We start from the raw sequence: 22045 nt of genomic DNA, 5'->3' as shown, positions 1-22045 counted from the left end.
ATATTGTAACATACGTCATTACGTAACATTTTTATGTTACACACAATGAGGACAGTTTTACAGGAACTACTTAAACCCACATAGCACATAGACTGTTTGATCCATCATAAAGATAGTTGCCCTTGTCCAGCCTGTATTCATTCAAATGTAAATGTCAACAACCCAGAGAACAAGAAAGGAAGGGGTTAGGAGGAATGTTGGCATTTATATGCCCAATTTTATGAGAAAGGAAATCAAAACAAAAAAAAAAAGAATTAAAAGCATCATTTTTATTGGCAGCAGAACAAATATAAGATTTGCTGACATCTCCTGGCTGAAATCAGCACCCAGATAAACTGTGAATTGACAGAACTGGAAAGCTTGATCTCATTATCATACCTCTCACCCCATGAAGGCACCAGCTATAAATATAAGCAAGCAGAGACAATTTCATTTTGCAGAAAACACTTTCACCTAGACTTCTTTGCACATATATGTATACATGACATTCAGATCCCTTCAGTCTTCTGGCTTAATATTTCATGACATCATGCACAAGAACACGCACATCCCTGGCAAACACTCTTAACGTTTCTGTAATTGTACATGCAATAAGTTTCATGGTATAACAATACAAGGTAGTTAAAATATGCAACTTGCTCCTTTAAAGTAATACTTAACCATTGTGTAGATTGTATTTACAGGTATTGTTAAATAGAGGCTCTGCGGATCTCTTGTGGTATTTTATTTTTGAATATTTCATTCTAGCCCCTCCTCGCTGCAAATGACAAATGCAAGCTTATTCAGTGGTTTTTAAAAGGTTCACAAGGCATATTACAATTCAGCCCTTGACAGCATTGTTTAAATCATGTCTGGATTTGATTATGGAAAACAATAAATGAATCTCAATTTAATAAGGTGTGGGTGGAGTAAGGGTTTCAAGGAACAGTAACACCAAAAAATTAAAGTGTTTTAAAGGAATGACCATATAATGCAGTGTTGCCTTGCATTGGTAAAACTGGTGTTTGCTTCAGAAACACTACTATGGTTTATATAGTAAACCATTCAAGCAAATGATACACAGTAGATAACAGATAAGTCCTGAAGAATCACATTGTATACTACAGAGCTTATCGGTTATCTGCTATGTATCCCGTGCCTTTTCTCCAGCTTGAATAGCTGCCCCTATAACTATATAAACAAGCTGTTGTGTAAACGATATTAGTGTTTCACAGCTAACACCAGTTTTACCACTGCAGTGCAACACCACATTAGATTTCCATTACTTCTAAACACTTACATGTTTTAATGTTACTGTTCCTTTAGCGCAACCTATATTATGGAGTGTTGTGATTTTGTGGAGCTTTTGTAACAAAACTGTAGCTTGCTAGATTTATTATGGAGGATACAATGAAGCAAAACAAAATGGAAAGAAATGTCATTTAAGTACCAAAAATAAAAGTGTGGCTGACATGACCTTTTGAAAGCTGCACACAAATGCAAGTTAATAACAGCCTGAACCATTCCTTGTTGTGACACTTGGGAACAAACGTGTCACAGCCTGGCAAGGCACATAACACACTAGTGGCAGGAAAGTGGCACAGCACACAATAAGGCGAGTGGCAGGTAATCTGTTGAATATCCCCAGGTGCCTTGTGCAATGACTCAGTGAGGAGGGTGATGCTGCTGTCAGTATTGTTTAGCAGAACGGGAAAATGCTGGATGGATTGTTTTAAGACAGACATGTCATTTATTGGAATGTTCTTTCTATCGTATTCACAGATTACCTGTACGAGCCTTTGATATCATGTTGTGAGGGTACAGGAGGCGCTGGAAGCTGCATCTGTAAAAAGCCTCTCATACAGGGGTTGTAAGGGCTCCAGTAAACAAGCAAAGCTGTTCCCATTCATGATTGATCTTATAACTTAGGTGCAGTCATTAAAGGGATGATATAACCTAAACAAGGCTTCCCCGCATTCAAGGCAGAGAACAAACTGATTACAAAGCAGACTGTCTTTTTGGTAATCAAGTTAAGCCATGAATTTCAGGATGCAGAATTGTCCAGTTTATTGTGCTTATTGTTCAATCTCCAAGTTATCAATTTTAACATCAAGGGATTTAAAGCTAATGACTTCTTCATATGTAATCTCTGAAAGAAAAAGGAACATTAAGAAATATTATTACATGTTTTTCTGTCAGCCAGTTTGTATTATCATCATCATCATCATCATCAACTACTTGAAGGTCCAAAACTTTACAATGCACTGGCCTGCACAAACATATAACAAATATCTGTAATCTGAGCTGTAATCTGAGCCGCATCATAAAGCAATTATAGTTAAACATCAACAGTCCAATTGTTGACAAACTACATGTCTGAATGATGAGTGTTAATGGGTTTCCTTACCATACTACTCATGTCTGCAAGGTATAAGCCAGTCAATTCTTAGAGGATAAAATGGGAGGCATTTCTCTGGATGTTTTCACTGAACATGTATCACAAGATAAATGTGGCAGTCACTTTTTGGGACAATATACACCTAAAATAAATTTGCTAAAAAAAAAAACAACCCACTAAATAGACCTTGAGTTGAAATAACATTCTGCCTAATCTTTAAAGGGATTCTGTCATTATTTTTATGGTATAGATTTTATTGCTTAATCATACTTTGTCATTGCAAGTAATTCACTGTACCATTTCAAATTTTATTCTTGGACCTATAAATGTATTTTATTTTTAGCTGTATTGGTGTGTAGGCAGCCATCTCAGGTCATTGTACCTGGTCATGTGCTTTTAGAAAGAGCCAGCACTTCACAATGGAGCTACTTATACATATAGTATATTCCTACTCTCCTACTAGTGTAACTAAAGGAGGTAGGACTTGGTTTAGCTGGACTTGGATTTTTACTATTGAGTGCTGTTCTCATATCTACCACTAGGTGTGTGTATTTTTAGCAATGTAGGTGTAAGGGGTATAAACTGGCCCTTTAATTACCCCATAAGCCTAGCTACAGTGAAGGGTAAAGGCCTGTTGAACACAAACTATGAAAGGACAATCTTGTTTCAGTAAGATAAAGGGAATCACAGCTTGTGGGGGCACAATCATGCTCTTAATGGCTTTTAATTCTGTATGCATTAAACAGAATAGTCATGGCTTGGTGCAGATTTATTTCACTAAAAGACGACAGTCAAGCATTGATTTCAGTGACTAAAATAAGCATACAGCAGATGACTAAAAGATGGGCTAAGATAATTACACAGAGGGTAAAGAAGAAGCAAGGAACACTATGCTCTCGTTATCAAATCATATGCCCTAGAAATGTCTAGATATAGATAGCACTGTGATCAGCAGATGATTAATGCAGAGCACTAGGCTGCCTCACTAATGAAGGCTAACATAATAAATGCACTTGTCTTTTTCACAGAATAAAAATATTTTGTTACTTTACTAAATTCCCAAATACAGTACCAACCTGTAGGCTGGAGTATATATGTATTATGTATATATACATGCACAAACACATATATACATACACACATTAATACTTCTTCCTTTTCTATAGTTAGGTCCAGAAATATTTGGACAGAGACAACTTTTTTTCTCATTTTGGCTCTGTACATTACCACTATGAATTTTAAATGAAACAACTCAGATGCAGTTGAACTGCAGACTTTCAGCTTTAATTCAGTGTGTTGAACAAAAAGATTGCATAAACATGTGAGGAACTAAAGCCTCTTTTTATCATAATCACTTCATTTCAGGGGATCAAAAGTAATTGAACAAATTAAAAAACTGAAAATAAAATGTTAATTTCTAATACTTGGTCGAAAAACCCTTTGCTGGCAATGACAGCCTGAAGTCTTGAACTCATGAACATCACCAGATTCTGGGTTTCCTCCTTTTTAATGCTCTGCCAGGCCTTTACTGCAGCGGCTTTCCGTTGCTGTTTGTTTGTGGGCCTTTCTGTCAGAAGTTTAGTCTTCAACAAGTGAAATGCATGCTCAATTTGGTTCCGATCAGGTGACTGACTTGGACATTCAAGAATATTCCACTTCTTTGCTTTAATAAACTCCTGGGTTGCTTTGGCTGTATGTTTTGGGTCATTGTCCATCTGTATTATGAAATGCCTCCTAATCAATTTGACTGCATTTAGCTGGATTTGAGCAGACAGTGTCTCTGAACACCTCAGAATTCATTCGGCTGCTTCTGTCCTGTGTCACATGATGGATAAACACTAGTGTCCCAGTGCCACTGGCAGCCATGCACGCCCAAGCCATTACACTGCCTCCACCATGTTTTATAGATGATGTGGTATGCTTTGGACCATGAGCTGTTCCACACCTTCTGCATACTTTTTTCTTGCCATCATTCTGGTAGAGGTTGATCTTTATTTCATCTGTCCAAAGAATGTTTTTCTAGAACTGTGCTGGCTTTTTTAGGTTTTTTTTTTTTTAGCAAAGTCCAATTTAACCTTTCTATTATTGAGGCTTATGAGTGGCTTGCACCTTGCAGTGCATCCTCTGTATTTACTTTCATGCAGTCTTCTCTTTATGGTAGACTTGAATATCGATACGCCTACCTCCTGGAGAGTGTTGTTCACTTGGCTGTTGTGTAGGATTTCTCTTCACCATGGAAATGATTCTGCGATCATCCACCACTGTTGTCTTCCGTGGATGTCCAGGTCATTTTGTGTTGCCGAGTTCACCAGTGCTTTTTTTCTTTCCCCGGATGTACCAAACTGTAGATTTTGCCACTCCTAATATTTCTCAGATGGATTTCGGATTTCTCGGATGGGTTTTTTTTTTCTGTTTTTTGCAGCTGTTTTTTGCAACCAGTGGCTCGTGAGTAACACGTTGTTTACCAACCCCATTGGATGTTGCTCTCAAGGTCTCAAAGCAGGTGCTTATTTATGAATTCCAGGTGTGGAGGCAAGTTTGGTTGCATAAAAATCAGGTGTACTGGGTTTTATGAGCCTCCTGTTGGCTGTCAGTCAACATAGGGGCTACAAAATAGCCAATCGCAGCCTTTATTTGACATCCCCAAGGACTTTTTTCATGCTTGTGTTGCTCCCCAACTCTTTACATTTAAATGTGGCTCGGGTAAAAAAGGTTGTATCTGAGCTTTGTACTACTCCCAGCCCAGCATATCAACTGCACTCACAGATTAACAGTTTATTAAATCAGATGGCTTGAGACCAGGACAAAAAGGTGCTTTCTACTTTATGGCAACAGTTTGACGACCATTTCCTCTTTTAATACAATAATGCCCCCATGCACAAAGTAAGGCAGTTAGAATGGGCTAATAGGGAAAGGCCAGAAAGGAAAGGCAAGTAATTAAAAAGAGTGTCTGTACACAGTTCTACTTTTTCAGATACATATAGCAAAATAACCATTACAGCTAGCCACTGTAATCTTGGAAGCACGTGGATATCTTTTTATATGAGCTAATATATAGCCTATACATTTACCAAACATTTGGTTGACAGAATTATTGGTATTGGAGGCACAGAAAGAGAAAACAAGAGCCGTGCTAGTCAATAGCATAAGAAGTTGGCCGGAGAATCATGCCCAGTTGTCTAGTAGTTTGACCCAATCTGCAGTGGAGTGTAGAGAGTCAAATGACCTTGTTAAAGGAACAGTAACATCCAAAAATGAAAGTGTTTTAAAGTAATAAAAATATAATGCAGTGTTGCCCTGCACTGATACAACTGCTGTGCAGTGGGGGCAGCAATTCAAAGGAGGAAAGACTCAGGTTACACAGCAGATAGCAGATACGCTCTGTAGAACATTATGGTGTTATCCGTTATACACTATTTAACCTGTGCCATATAGCCTTTTTTTTTTTAATTTTTGCCATTGCTACACAGCAGCTTGTTCATATGAACTATAGTAGTGTTTCTGAAGCAAATACACCAGTTTTACCAGTGCAGAGCAACAGTACATGATATTTTCATTACTTTTAAACACTTTTTATTTTTTGGTGTTACTGTTCCTTTAATACTACCATTGTATTCTTGCAATACAACTGCTTTCCTGCTATGTGTGCCCTACACCCCCTATTGAAGCTTGAATGGCAGCCCCACTGCTACATTGTTGCTTATTTATATAAACTATATTAGAGCTATTGAAGCAAACACACAATTTTAGCAGTGCAGGTTAACAGTAAATTATATTTGAAAGCTTACAAAACCCTTTCATTTTATTTGGGTTTATTAGCCCTTTAAGTTCTGCAAGGCTGTTGATAAATATTTCAAAGTTACAAAGTGTGTATGCACATAGGAACAGTGTGTGCTTTGGCTTCATTGTTCAGAGACAATTACTTTTTATGAGGACAGAAGAAATAAAACGCATATACACCACAGCTCCACCAATTACCTCTCTCTATTTCTAGTGCACATTGTGCAAGCAAGGCACAATTAATAAGGAAACCTTTCTACATTCCAAACCTCTTGCAAAAAAAACAACATGATTGGAACATTGAACATTTTGCTTGTGATGTGACTTGTAGAGCACAGCTGGGGGCACAAGCCAAATAAAGCCATGCTGATAAATGCAGGGCTCCAGTTTGTACCTGTACAACTGTTGTCAATACAGGCATGATAAAACACTATAGCAGCGCATATGCTCTTTAGCAAAATACAAACCACTTCTTTTTGTTAGTGTTACCCTGTGGGGAGAACTTTATAACTCATATGCTTTTCATTTTCTTTTATAATTGCTATTTGAGAGGTGTTTTATCATTAGTTTAGCTCCAAGTAAGACACTCCTAGATCTATAGTTTCTTGCATACATTTACATAAACAAGAGTAATTTACAGCCTCATATAAAACAGACTTGGTGCTGCAATAAGGACAGGGAGTTAAAGGCTGAAATAGATACTCTACAGCAGTGGTCCCCATCCAGTGGTTCATTAGCAGAATGTTGCTCACCAACCCCTTGGATGTTACTCCCAGCAAAGCATTTGCTTGGAATTCTAGCCTTGGAGGCAAGTTTTGGTTGCATAAAAAACATGTATACTGCCAATCAGAGCCTCCTGTAGGCTGACAGACAACATGGGCTACTAAATACCCTATCACAGCCCTTTTTTGGCACCCCAGGAACATTTTTCATGCTTATGTTGCTCCTCAACTCTTAACATTTGAATGTGGCTCATGAGTAGGGGTAAGGTTGGGGCACCCCTACTCTACAGATTATGGGTTGTCCAAACCAAGGCTAGGGTCTGTTCCATAAGCACCAATAGACAGAGCAAAAAAATAAATAAATAAAGCATCTTATGAACACGCAGGCAGGTCTAGCCATTATATTACTCAACAACTTGTTCAATGCCCAAGATGGAGGAGGACATAAAAGCTTAAACTGCTCTTAAAAAGCAGAAACCTGTTTTTTTTGTTGTTGAATCCACAACCAGATTACAGGAGGTCCCTGGAAAATTTATGATTGATGACAGCAAATATGAGAAAACAAATTAACCAGCATGGACAATATTTTTTTTTTTTATCCAGAACAGATTCAAACTTGGAAAACAAAGCCATTCTGAAGCAAAGTACAAATAAAAATTCAGCTCAAGGGGGCGGTTCACATTTACATTAACTTTTAGTATGATATAATATGTTATATTCTAAGCAACTTTTCAATTGCTCTTCATTATTTATTTAGTTTTGCATTATTTTCCTTCCTCTTTCCATCTTTCAAAAGGGGTTCAAAGACTCCATCTAAAAAAGAATTGCTCTGTAAAGCTACACATGTATTGTTATTGCTACTTTTCATGACTCGTCTTTTTATTTAGGCCTCTCCTATTCATATTCCAGTCTCTTGTTCAAATCAATGCATGGTCACTAGGGTAATTTGGAGAGCTGCTGAATAAAAAGCTAAATGACACAAAAACCACAAATTATAAAAAAAAAAACCCCCATTGCAAATGTTCTCAGAGTATCACTCTCTACATCATACTAGAAGTTAACTCAACAATCCCTTTAACAAAAAGGCTTAAGCCTTTAAAAAAGTACTCTCGTCATAAGGAGTCAGCAGCTGGGATCCATTGTGGTTTCTGCTGGAATAAAAATGCATGCTACTGTAGCTATTTAAATAAGTGTATGGACAATTGACACAATGAATAACATTCAACCTATACTATAGTTAGCATTATGTTCTCAGGATGCTGAAGCTGGGACTGAAGCTTTTCTTATTAGAAAAGGGATACACTAATAAATTAAGCTAACTTACAAAGTTAAAAAAAAACTCAGTGTTACCTTTCCATTCATCTATGGTGCGTTCTTTATTTTCCGTCGATTCGTCATAAGGTTCAGCCTCAGGCTCATCGTCTGGGTCATGATATTGTACAAAATAAGCATGTGCCAGGGCTTCTGTAGCAGCTATTCTCTTGTCACTGTCTAAAATGAGCATCTTTTCAAGCAGATCAATCGCTTTAAAGAAGAAAAGAAAACCTTTTAAAAGATTATCTTTTAGCCCCTAGCTGCATTATGCAATTTTCCAAATTGTCATTGAATTATATTCTAGGAAATGCATTTGCAATTAAGGTGATACAAATCTGCACTGCTGCCGTTATGGAAATTACACAATTGATTATCATCTGCCGTTTGTGATAGAAATTACATACAATTGATCATCATCTGGCATTTTTAATTAGTTCAGCTTTCGGCAACAATGAATTACTGTATGGAGTGTTTTTAATTCCTTAAAGGGATCCTGTCATCGGAAACCATGTTTTTTTTCAAAACGCATCAGTTAATAGTGCTTCTCCAGCAGAATTCTGCACTGAAATCCATTTCTCAAAAGAGCAAACAGATTTTTTTATATTCAATTTGAAATCTGACATGGGGCTAGACATTTTGGCAATTTCCCAGCTGCCCCTGGTCATGTGACTTGTGCCTGCACTTTAGGAGAGAAATGCTTTCTGGCAGGCTGTTGTTTTTCCTTCTCAATGTAACTGTTTTACTATTGAGTGTTGTTCTTAGATCTACCAGGCAGCTGTTATCTTGTGTTAGGGAGCTGTTATCTGGTTACCTTCCCATTATTCTGTAGTTTAGCTGCTGGGGGGGGGGGGGAAAGGGAGGGGGTGATATCACTTCAAATTGCAGTACAGCAGTAAAGAGTAATTGAAGTTTATCAGAGCACAAGTCACATGGCTTGGGGCAGCTGGGAAATTGACAATATGTCTAGCCCCATGTCAGATTTCAAAATTGAATTTAAAAAAAAATCTGTTTGGTCTTTTGAGAAATGGATTTCAGTGCAGAATTCTGCTGGAGCAGCACTATTAACGGATTCATTTTGAATTTTTTTTTTTCCCATGACAGTATTCTTTTAAATAATGAAAGTAACAAACCCAACTTGTGCCTGAGAGCAGTCAGGAAGAAAACACACACTATGAGAATTCCAGAGAGCAAGACATTTACAAACACAAGTGCAGTGTGTAAAGAGCAATTTTGAGTGTAAGTTGTTTTACCCACAATGCATTTTTTCCATAATTCCACTTTTTTTTTTACACTTGGTGCAATTGCATTTGATGTGTTAAAACATATGGGTTGCACATAGAAATGGATGGAAGGGGTAGGCGAGGGAGTAGGAGGCTATGTCTGGAGTTCTGGAAGGAGTAGATGGACAGCATTTAGAGAGGCAAGCATATTATGAAAGGGCCATACACTGTACAGTATGGAGACGCCCAGCCCACATATTCTTTACAGCAGCAGGACAAATCATTCCAACAGAACTGTATTAATGAAATAATATTGTTCAATGAAAGTATGGAACAAAACAGAATGGATTCCAACTAACCGGTCTTATTGATTATTGCACATTGGCATATTATTGGCATAAGGCACTTAAATTCAGCTGTACCTCCACATTAAACGGTTACATTTATTCAAATGAAATATACATACCCAATGGGTTGGCACCATGAAACACCTCCTTCAGATCTTGTTGGGGCATATATGGTAATGATTCAATGTATCTTCTAGCCTGTATAGAAGTAGAGGGACCTTAGCTTTTAGTATATGGACGTACTTTTTATTAATATGGCATTTATGACAAATACATCATTTGTACCCTATTTTAGGTGGAAAACTAGCCTAGCACCTGTGGCTAAATCTATATCTTTCTGTATATGTAGTCATTCCTGCTTGGTAAACTACCTGTTTATGCCAAAATTGCTGTAGTATTCACTGAATTGTTCTTGCTGAATGGTGCATAGATGGACATGTTATACCTCTGTGCGGATAGGAACAACCTATGTGAATGTTCCTTCTACATTTATACCTTTATAATAGCATTATTAGCCATTTTTAGCTGGCCACAACTTTGCTGACTTCTTGTAAATAAAGTGTGACACTAGAGCAGTGATTAGAAAGGCTGACACTAGTGTCAAAAAGTATGATGTTTATGTATAAAGTAGGCAAAGTTAGTGGTGCAGGTTTTTTAAGAGGAGATGTCAAGCTGTATCATGAAATAGAAAATCTAAGAAATATTTCCACCTCTAAGTGACTGTTTATTTTTTCTTTACCGTAACTGCACATCAGTTGCTCGTCCTCGAGATGCCCTTTAAGTACACTCTAAATACTGTCTGCCCAAGTGGCCCATAGATATTTTGAAAATGATTTGGTGGAAATTATATATTCATATGTGTCTTGAACATATAATATTTTTTGTAAGCATAAGCGCAATATCTAAATGGTGTTTATGAAAATTCTATCAGTGTCAAAAGGGTAAAAGGCTTATTATTATGAAAGTGCAGTGTGACAGATTAACTGTACTTTAAAGGAACAGTTCGGTGTAAAAATAAAAACTGGGTAAATAGATAGTCTGAGCAAAGTAAAAAATGTTTCTAATATAGTTAGTTAGCCAAAAATGTAGTCTATAAAGGCTGGAGTGACTGGATGTGTAACATAACAAAACACAACTTCCTGCTTTTCAACTCTGAGTTAGTCAGTGACTTGAAGTCGTACCACATAGTACATTTCTGTTCAGTGAGTTTGTAATTGATCCTCAGCATTCAGCTCAGATTCAAAAGCAACAGATATGACCCATGTGGCCTTCCCTCAAGTCACTGATTGGCTACTGCTTGGTAACCAGTTAGACATCCAGTAACTCCAGCCTTTATACATTACATCTTTGCCTAACTAACTAAATTATATTTTTTATTTTGCACAGGCTATACATTTACCCAGTTTTTATTTTTATACTGAACAATTACTTTAAAGAGGTTGTTCACCTTTAAATTAACTTTAATATGATGTAGAGAGTGAAATTCTGAGACAATCTGAATTGGTATTCATTTTTTATTATTTTACGTTTTTTTGAGTTATTTAGCGTTTTACTCAGTAGCTCTATAGTTTGCAATTTCAACAGTCTGGATTCCAAGGTCGAAATTCCCCTAGCAACCATGCACGGATTTGAATAAGAAACTGGAATATGAATAGGAGAGGTCTGAATAGAAATATGAGTAATAAAATTAGCAGTAACAATACATGTATAGCCTTACAGAGCATTTGTTTTTAGACCCCCCCATTTAAAAGCAAGAAAGAGTCAGAAGAAAAAGGTAAATAATTCAAAAACTATAAAAAAATACATAAGAAACACCAAGTGAAATGTTTCTTAGAATCAGTCTTAAACATACTAAAAGTTAATTTAAAGGTGAACCACCCCTGAAATGGTGTCTAAGATGCACAAGCTGCAATGACATTAGTAAATATATCCTAAAGTGTTTTCACCCACAGACATATGCTGCAGATGGGTTATAGTTATAAATATGCTCTATTAATAAACAGCATTTAGTCTTGCTATAGTATGTTTTTATCAGGGAATAAATGGCAGTTTTGCACATTGCTAACCAGCAAAACACAATTTCCTTCCACATATTGTGTGTGCATTAATGTGATCAACTTTTTCTCATTAATGTTATATGACCTTTAATTACACTTCAATTTGCAGCAAATATTGTACATAGCAAAACCTACTCACATGTTCGGATGATATTTTCATGAGAAATTCTGAGTTCGGTGTTCCAACCACTTCCATTATCCTTTTTAATTGATCAATGTCTGTAAATATTTAGGAAAAATTCTGTGGCCTGCATAGTATTTTCATGACCTCTAATCCTCCAGAAAGTGTGATTGTATTTAATAATTATCTACATAACCAGCTTGCTGCACTGTTCTTGTTCTTCAGGCAATGCAGTATCTGGGGATCATACATTTACACACACAGTTATATAAAATAACTGTCCATGGATGAAACGGTTTTATTTGCCCTTGCTTAAAATCAGTGGCACTTGACTGTGGCAGTCAATGAAAGGTATGGGTAGAGAATAGAAAGGTAGAAATTTAAAGAAAGGCATACTCTGACCACAGACCACAATTATTATAAAATGTACGTCTTTACCGCATTAGCTCCTACTTACCAACCTAGACACTCCATATAGTAATTATCACTATCCCTATGCAGAACATACTTGACATCTTTTTCCTATTCAGATGAGTGGCTGTGCATTAATTAAACTGGAAAGGCTGGTTTTAATTGGCCCCTTTCTGTTGTTTGAAAAGGGGTAATTTGCTTACACTGGAACATGTAATAGTAGCGTTTAGAAACAACGAAATGTCAAATGTTCTATAAATACAAAAGGAAATAAGGAGATTTTAACCTTTTGTTGCCTGCTGCACTGGGAAGACAAGGTATGTTAATAGCAAATATATCTATGTTGCTACAGGGGGATGCTTTTGTCATTGAAGCTTTCAGGTAGGAGCAGAGTTGGCAAAATGACAGGAAAGTATCCCCCTACTTGCACTATGCATATATGGCCACATATACTGGTCTATTCCCTTCCACATTGGATATTTCATGGAATGAATAATGGTGAAATTATGCTCTAAATTAAACAATGTGGAGCTTACTCATGACATCTGGAAATACACTAAACACCATTTCTAGAAAGATGCACATAATGGTAAATGTGTACAGGCAGGCAGGCAGCAGGGGTTAGTTACCAACCCTGAAATCATCTGCAGAAAATGAGAATGTAGAGGAATGAGGGTGTAGAATGTTCTACACCACTTTTTTTTGGGCTCAAAAGTAACTGCACCCCCTAAATTGTTTTGTGTCTGTAACAGTCTGGCAACATCTGAGCATGTGTGTATTTATGTGAGCATATGTGTTTGTGTAGGTTAGTGCAGTATATGTTATGTAGTTTTAATTTAGGGAGCATCACAGGTGCTACACAGCTAGGATGACAGTTCTGATTAATTTATTAAAATATATTGTTATGCATTTACATATACAGTATAACTCCTATCATTATGCTTGTTTCTAGCCCAATCCATTTTCCTCCTTTCCCTCTATTTTACACTGTGTAACAGCAAAGTTATTCAGTCTCTCGGCATACAAAAATGCTTTGCTCTGACACTTGCCTAAATGTCCTCAATGTGCCTTAATGTTTGTCTCACATCATCGTTCTCCTTCTGATGCCTGACAAGCTAGGGCCTTTCAAGGTGCAGTCTATGCCACCCACAGTATGAGGAAGCTGCCACAATCTTTTCTGCTGCTATATTCTGGCTCACTAATTGTGAAGTATATACAGAAGGAAAACGAGTTAAAGGTGCAGAATTAATGATTAATGCTGGGGTTTCATATTAAGGTGGAACAGAACAGTTTAAAATAAGCATATCTAATATTTTTATTACACATTTTAGTAAGGTCTAAGAGGCAATATCCTTTACTTCAACATGACTTGAACTGGAAATGTCAAGATTCTAGCCATCCTTTGGTACACCTTACAGTCTGTTAAATTCTGATAGATGGTACTGTCTCACCCTCAGGAACCAATATGAATAAAATGAATCAAAAACAGACCAATACTGCAGAATCTTCTCTGCTGCTCTGGTTTATGGTGCCTTTATACACAACCTGTTTCAGGGGTTTACCCCCTTTCTCAAGTGTGAAACCCCAAAACCTGTTATGTATGAAGGCACAATAAACCAAAGCAGCGGAGAAGATTCTGCAATATTGGTCTTTTTTTTCTTCATATTGTACTGGAAATGCATTTTCTATATTGTCATTAATAAAAAAAATAAAAAATAAAAGATTACTCGCAAATCAATGCTTGGGAGAGCTGAGCAGTTTCTGTGGGAGCTAGCCAATATGTTGGCATGGAAATTAAAACTTAACTTGAAACATAAGAAAAAAAACCAAATAACCAACAAATAAATACAATAGAATAAACCCAATTACCATTATGCATATACTGAACAAATACATGCTACAAGTTGATATTTTGCAGGTTTTTTTAACCAATTTTTAAGGTTCAATGGTTGTTTGTCACAGAACCTCAATTCTCCAGCTTAGTTCTAAAACGTAGAAGGATACAATCATTTCCAGGAAAGAGAGCTTTGCCTTTCAGTAGCTCTGCCATGATGCATCCGACTGACCAAATGTCAACTGCAAAATAACAAAACCATTAAAGGAGAAGGAAAGGTACCAAAGCAGTTTATTGTCAATAGATTAGCCACAATAGTGCAAGCTATAACACTATTTATTCTGTAGAATGCTTTACCATACACAAGTAACATCTCTAGAAACTCTCTCTGTTTGTTTAGGATAGCAGTTGCCATATTCACTTGGTGTGAATTCACTTCCTGCCTGCATTTCCCTGCTCAGTCATAGCTCTGGGCTCAGATTACAGCAGGGAGGGGAGGAGAGAGGGGAAGAGGAGTAAACTGAGCATGCTCAAGGCGTATCCCTGGAGGTTTATGCTGAAAACAGGAAGTCTGATACAGAAGCCCATGTGTACACAATAGAAGGAAAGAAATGTTTATTTTGACAGAGGATTCAAAGCAACATTACTTTGAGGGTTTACTGGTGTATTTATATAGACCTTTCTGATAAAGCTTACTTAGTTTTAGCCTTTCCTTCTCCTTTAAGGCCATTATGGAAATTTCCCACTCTTATTATAGAACAGTTCTTTCTGTTCACAATATAGACACAACATTTGTGGTTAGTTAAAGGATATAATTGGATCTCTTAAGGGCAGAGACACACAGTCAGATTCGGGGAGATTAATCGCCCGGCGACAAATCTCCTCTTCTTTGGGGCAACTAATCTCCCCGAACTGCCTTCCCAACGGCTAGAATGAAAATCTCCGGCACTTCGAGTGATTCGTTTTTCCGAAGTCGCCTGAAGTTTCCTTTTGAGGCAACTTCGGAAAACAAAGCGCTCCGAGTGCCATCCAGCTTGCGATTTACATTGTAGCCGGCGGGAAGGCAGTTCGGGGAGATCAGTTGCCCCGAAGAAGAGGTGGTTTATCGCAGAGTGACTAATCTCCCCGAATCTGACCGTGTGTCTCTGCCCTTACTGTGCACGGATGAAATAGTACACTGGTTACATTACTAATCTGACTCTGGGGTTTGTATCACAGATATAGTAAATAAAGTACCCTTAATTGTAAGTCACGAGGAGTTCCATGACCATATAAAAGTACAACGCCAAAGGTCATGGAACTTAGGTAACTTCTAATATCCTCATATTTTCCAACAAGGGGTATTTTATTTATTATATACACAAGTTTTAGTGAGTCATGAAATATCCATTTTGGGTATGCCATTATGTTATGTTACATATGAATTTGTGAATTTATGTGAATTTGTGAATTTATGCAGTGTCTGCAAAGTTAGTCTTCCAGGAAGCTTACATTCCACTTCACACCCTTACACAAATTTCAAATTCAAAGGGTTGTCTTGGAATTGTAGCTGGTTTCTACAGGAGCTATAAAACTGATTTTCTATAAAAAAAAACTTGCTCAACAGGATGTAGGCAAGTTGGGGGTTTATCACAGCATCTTGGCAGTTGGGAGGGTTTCTGTGGGGGGCAGGTGAGAACCCAGGATAAAAAGAACGCTGGACAGAGGAAAAGGTAATAATTGTTTAGTCTAAGTGTAATCATTTATGTAGAACAGTCAATTGATTTATTTTACAATATATCACTTTAATATATGCTCATTGGTGTGGATTCATTGTCTGCTTGCTCAAAAGAACCAAAACCCCAGTAAGTGGGTTGAGGTATATTATTAATATTATGATATATTATTAATATTGATATATACTATAGAAACTTACACTTGTGACAAAAATGACATCACTACTGACCGTTTATAAGGATATAATTTGCAAGATATTCATAGCTTTTATGTATTATATAGTGAATAAAGTCCCCCTTATTGTAAAATATAAGGATATTATAGTCACTGAGGCGTTCTATGACCATATAAAAGTATGAGGCAGAAGACAGAGTGCTTTTATACAGGTCATGGAACTCCGAGGTCTCTTATAATATCCTTTTATTTTTCAAGAAGGGGTACTTTATTTATTATAATACTCAAGTTTTAGCGAGTCATGTGACAGAAATGACATCACTACTCACCGTTTATAACTGATTACATCACTAGTCACTGTTTATAACTTACAAGATATTCATGGCTTTTGTGTATTATATGGAGAAATCTGAAGAAAGTTGTGCCAGGACGGCCATAGCTTTCCCTTCGGTTATCTCTGTTAGAGTAGTTACAGGGATTCTGTCATGATTTTTATGATGTTGTTTTTATTTCTAAATTACACTGTTTACACTGCAAATAATTCACTCTACAATATAAAATTTAATTCCTGAACCAGCAAGTGTATTTTTTTTGTTGTAATATTGGTGTGTAGGCAGCCACCTCAGGTCATTTTGCCAAGTCATGTGTTTTCAGAAAGAGTCAGCACTTTAGGATGGAACTTCTTTCTTGCAGGATGTTGTTTCTCCTACTCAATGTAACTGAATGCATCACATTGGGACCTGGATTTTACTATTGAATGCTGTTCCTAGATCTACCAGGAAGGTGTTATCTTGTGTCATGGAGCTGCTGTCTAGTTACCTTCCCATTATTCTGTTGTTAGGCTGCTGGGGGGAAAGGGAGGGGGTGATATCACTCCAACTTGCAGTACAGCAGTAAAGAGTGACTGAAGTTTATTACAGCACAAGTCACATGACTAAGGGCAGCTGGGAAACTAACAATATGTCTCGCCCCATGTCAGATCTCAAAATTAAGTATAAAAAAATCGCTCTTTTAAGAAACGGATTTCAGTGCAGAATTCTGCTGAAACAACACTATTAACTGATGTGTTTTGAAAAAAAATATTTTCCCATGACAGTATCCCTTTAAGGTGGTATGTGTAATTACAACCTCACAGTAATACTTTTTAAATGAATTACCTGTTTGATTGTAATGCATCCAATTTAACATGATTTCAGGAGCTCTGTACCACCTTGTTGCAACATACCCAGTCATTTCATCATCTGCCTGCCGTGCCAAGCCAAAATCTAGAATCTCAAGAAGAAAAACAAAGTGATACAATTTCCTGTCAGCAATTAAGAGCTCATATCAGGGAGGCAGGACACAAATCCTGCCCATTTTTCCTTATCATGGGTCTTACCCTTAATTCACAGTCCTCATTTACTGCCAAATTGCTGGGCTTCAAATCCTAGGAAGAAAAATATTTATAAGCCATAAATATTAATTTGATTGAATTAAGGGGTGCTAATTATAGCCTTAGCACTCAACTAAAATTTCCTTTATCCCTGTTCAGAGGATGATGGGAATTGTAAGCTCTTTTAGGCAGGGTCCTCTTTACCTCTTGCATTTGTTACTGGCTGTTTTAGTATGTATTCTTGTATGTTTAATGTATTTATTATACAGCTCTGATGAATATGTTGACGTTTTATATGTGTTAATAATGACAATACTAAATAACTAACAATAACAGTAACAATAACAGTAACAATCCCTGTTTTAAATGAAAACGTGGCTTGGTAGAAGTTACTCGGTCTGTGGTCTCGATTTTGTACTCTTAAAACTATAGTTGCAATAAATGCTGCTTCTGCAGGAAATAGCATTTTGCAACATGATTTTTAAGAAATGAAACTGAGTGGAAGACCTTGATTTCCCCTTTCCCTAAAATTGCTGCATTTTGTAATTCAATTCAGTCAGCTTATACCCAATTATGTGTGCATTACCTAGCACAGGCCTGTAAGCCTCTGCCCAGAAGAAAATTGAAGCCATTTTATGCCTCTAAATACAGTGCTCAGTACTCTAATCTATGTTGCGGGAGAAAAAGTGAGGAATGAATGACCCTTTATTCTACTGCTTTCCATAGCAACCTATAATAAAGGTTATGCTAAGCTGCCGACTCTTTTATTAAGTAGGCAGATGGAATCCCCAAGACATTAGTGGGGTCTTTGGAACCTACTATAAACGTCTCTACACATCCCAACTAGGAATGCATGGGGACCAAATTCCTCTATATCTAGTGGGAATTGACTTACCAGTATTAAACCCCGAGCAGCAGGCTGCATTGGATGCAGAGCTTACAACTGAAGAAATAGAGTTGGCCATTGGGGCATTTCCGGGTGGGAAGTCACCGGGAAGGGATGGACTACCCATTGAAATATATAAGACATATGCAGAGACTCTGGCTCCATGGCTCCTAGCAGTCTACTCAGAGGCGGTGGCTAGCGGGGAACTTCCTCCCTCAATGAGAGAGGCATCTATCATAGTCCTTCCAAAGCCAGGGAAAAATTTGCAGGAATGTGGATCGTACAGGCCCATCTCCCTTTTGAATTGTGATGTCAAAATTCTAGCTAAAATCTTAGCAAGGAGGCTTGTGCAGGCCATAGAAAATCTGATAGGACCTGACCAATCGGGTTTTATGCCACGCAAAAGCACAGCTGTGAACTTACGAAGGCTTTACACCAATTTGTCTATGGAACATGATAATAAAGGCAATAGGATCCTGGTAACATTGGATATTGCAAAAGTCTTTGACACGGTTGAATGGGCGTACTTATGGCAGGTAATGAGTAAAATGGGGATTGGGCCAAAATTTCTAACACTCACTCAATTGTTGTACTCTAACCCATCAGCACTGGTGACTGTGAATGGTATACCCTCTCCACACTTTGTACTTACTCGGGGGACCAGGCAGGGATGCCCGCTGTCCCCACTTTTGTTTGCTATAGCAATAGAACCCTTGGCGACAATTATAAGAAATGATCTGGATATTATTGGTTGGAATTGTGGGCATATTCAGGAAAAAATACAATTATATGCAGATGATTCTCTGGTATATTTGGCTGATAGCGACAACTCACTGGGGAAACTTGCTGAGACCCTTGTTAAATTTGGTAACTTCTCCGGCCTATGTGTGAACCTTTCCAAGTCCAGTCTGTTCCCAGTGGATGCCCGATTGGATAACCCTGTCCTTAACACATGAGCTGGCAGTGGTCTCCAAATTTAAATATTTGGGGGTGGAAGTCTCATTACCGACCATGTCATATTGTGAACTGAATGTATTCCCCCCTATTGGGGCTAGTGGAATCCAAAATTAAACAATGGGCCAGCCTACCTCTTAATCCGCAAGGAAGAATTAGTCTGATTAAGATGACCATACTCCCCAAAATTCTGTATATGTTATCACACTCCCCAATGGCTATTCCTCTACGCTTCTTCCAAAGCCTTGACAAACTAATGGAACCCTTCATTTGGGGATCGGGTAGACCTAGATTGAGACTTGATATCCTAAAGAGGTCAGCCTCCCAGGGTGGGGCAGCACTCCCAGATTTTGAACTCTATTTTTTGGCTTCGCAACTGGCTCATGTCAAACCCTGGATTACCACTGATCCTAGATGTTTGTCCACTATCCTTCTAGAGGACACAGGGGACCCTGAGCTACCGATCCTTCAGGACTGTTGCATACTCGGGTAGGCAGACCCTATTCTCCGGTACACCCCTTGATACTACTAGCTTGGAAAGTATGGATCCGTGCCCAAAATATTTGGCACTTTCAGGCTCAACATCCAGATACACCTTTCTGGCATAACCGCTCACTCCGAGAATTCCAACCCATTGGGTCTGTGGGGTCGTGGTCTAGGCAAGGCATAACATTGATTCGACACTTATTGTCTGAGAACTCCTCAAACCATTTACGGCTCTCCAACGGGAATACGAAATACCAGAAACCTCTTGGCTACTGTACGAACAGGTCAAACATGCATTCCACTCTAGTCCCTTTAAGGTGGGTAAACCCCCTTTCTGTAGTGTTGGAATTGTTAGACGATCAACACATAATTTCTAATCTGTACAAGATACTGAGATTCTGTAGACATGTTAAACTCAGTGCTAATCTATACACACTGTGGCAAAGAGATATCCTCACTCTAACTGCGGAAGACTGGCAAGATGCCCTAGTAGCTCCTCGTTTTGTATCGCCAAATGCAGGATGATTGAGATGTATGTTATCCCTTGGGTCATATTTCACACCAGTGTGTCTGCACAGAATGGACCCACAACATTCACCTATTTGCACTAGATGTAATGCAGCTAGCGGCTCCCTTATGCATATGCTGTGGGAATGCACCAGCTTGAATACCTATTGGGGTAAAGAGTTTGATACAATTTCAGAGACAGTAACAGGAATTGTAAACTTGACTCCAGAGATGGCTTTGTCAAATGTAGGAGAGAACTCCCATTACACCAAATTTCAACTAATTGCCATCCGGCAGAGTCTGTTTCAGGCACGTAGGTGTATAACTATGCGATGGAAGAATCCAGAACCCCCTACACGGTTTGGCTAGAGCAAATGACATTATACATTAAGAAGATGCAGTATTTGTATACCAAAAGGGAGGTACCAGATAAATTTGAGGCAATATGGGGCAACTGGCCCTCCCCCAAGGTAATATAGCTCAGGTGGTTATAGTCTGGAATAAATGGTGAATTGCCACTTGAGAAGTGAAGTTGAATAAATTCTCATGATGCTTGTTTTTTGCTTGGTTTTAATTTTCCGCTCCTCTTCATTTATTGTTTGTTTGACCTTGCATGGTATACTTGATTGTGATAACTTGATATGCCAAATTTAACTGTAAATGGAACTAAATAATGTCACACGTATAGACAACTGTATGTTATGTTCAATATACAATAAAGGTCATGATGTTAAAAAAAAAAAAGTAGGCAGATGGACTTGTGATTGGTTAGGTAAACTTAGGTTAGAAGACACTTTATAATGAAATATACACATATGCAAACCATTTTTTTCTAAATATCTTAAGTCAGAACAAGTTCCTATGGAAACAAGCCAAGTATTCACTTTAGTAGATAGTGCTATCTAACATCTTATATCAATACATAAATTGTGCCAATAACATAATATACCATACATGTGCTGGCCCATCTGTATCAAAATGATGACGACATAAAAAGATCTCATGATACTATGAAGTGGACATAAGCAGTCCAGTATTTAGAAAAAGCTGGTTAGTCATGATCTGAAAAGTCATACTCTTTAACAGAGCAAAACACTGTACCGCTCAGTCAGCTAAAATCACATCAATTTTAAGTTCAGTAAAGTAATTTTCAGTCAATAAATATTATTTTTTTTTTTTTTTTAAAAGTAAAATCTCCAAGTTTACAAAATGTTCTGCCAAGGTGGACAGCTATTTTTTCCTTCAATTCATATGGTAGAATACAATGTTACTTACTCTATGGATGATGCCAGCAGAGTGTATATACTGTAAAAAAAAAAAAAAAAAAAAAAAAAAAAGTATATGTCAGGGTAAAGGCACATTATTTTAAAAAGGGGAGAAGTAACAACATATGATTATAACAAAACTACTCCCAGCAAGTAGGTACCAAGAGATGGCTCTCCAAATACTTCCCAACTCATATCTAACTCCAATCAGGAGACACAAAATTGGAAATCTTTCCTCAGATAACTAGTTAAACAAAAAGGACACCATCCATTTCACATGGATAGGTTGAAAGCAATTATCAGAAAATAACAAAACACAACAAAATTCTTTAAAACATGGGTAACACACATAACATTGCTTCCACAACACATTAAAAACCTGTCGGTTTACACCTTTAGACAAACAACATGGTATGATGAAGAAACCCTAAGAGAACACCCACTCATAATGGAGTCATCCCAATACCTAGATACCTGGCAACAGGAACAAGGACGACTCGCA

General features: G+C 37.6%; 1 protein-coding gene across 3 annotated transcripts in view; it reads right to left on the bottom strand.

Moving 5' to 3' along the window:
- Positions 1 to 254: 254 nt before the first annotated feature.
- Positions 255 to 22045, bottom strand: part of mapk11.L (mitogen-activated protein kinase 11 L homeolog) — a 46279-nt gene continuing 24488 nt past the window's right edge. Inside the window, exons 6-13 of one of the 3 annotated variants that reach the window (XM_041584824.1) lie at positions 21554 to 21583; positions 17452 to 17499; positions 17231 to 17345; positions 14354 to 14425; positions 11957 to 12036; positions 9880 to 9958; positions 8230 to 8403; positions 255 to 2128 (exon numbers count right to left, since the gene is read on the bottom strand). In XM_041584824.1, the coding sequence (XP_041440758.1) occupies positions 2055 to 2128; positions 8230 to 8403; positions 9880 to 9958; positions 11957 to 12036; positions 14354 to 14425; positions 17231 to 17345; positions 17452 to 17499; positions 21554 to 21583 (672 nt within the window). In that variant the 3' untranslated portion in view covers positions 255 to 2054. 3 annotated transcript variants of the gene reach the window in all.

Source organism: Xenopus laevis, chromosome 3L (assembly GCF_017654675.1).
Source record: "Xenopus laevis strain J_2021 chromosome 3L, Xenopus_laevis_v10.1, whole genome shotgun sequence".
In the NCBI taxonomy this organism is placed as follows: domain Eukaryota; kingdom Metazoa; phylum Chordata; class Amphibia; order Anura; family Pipidae; genus Xenopus; species Xenopus laevis.
This window is presented reverse-complemented; position numbering and strand designations above follow the sequence as displayed.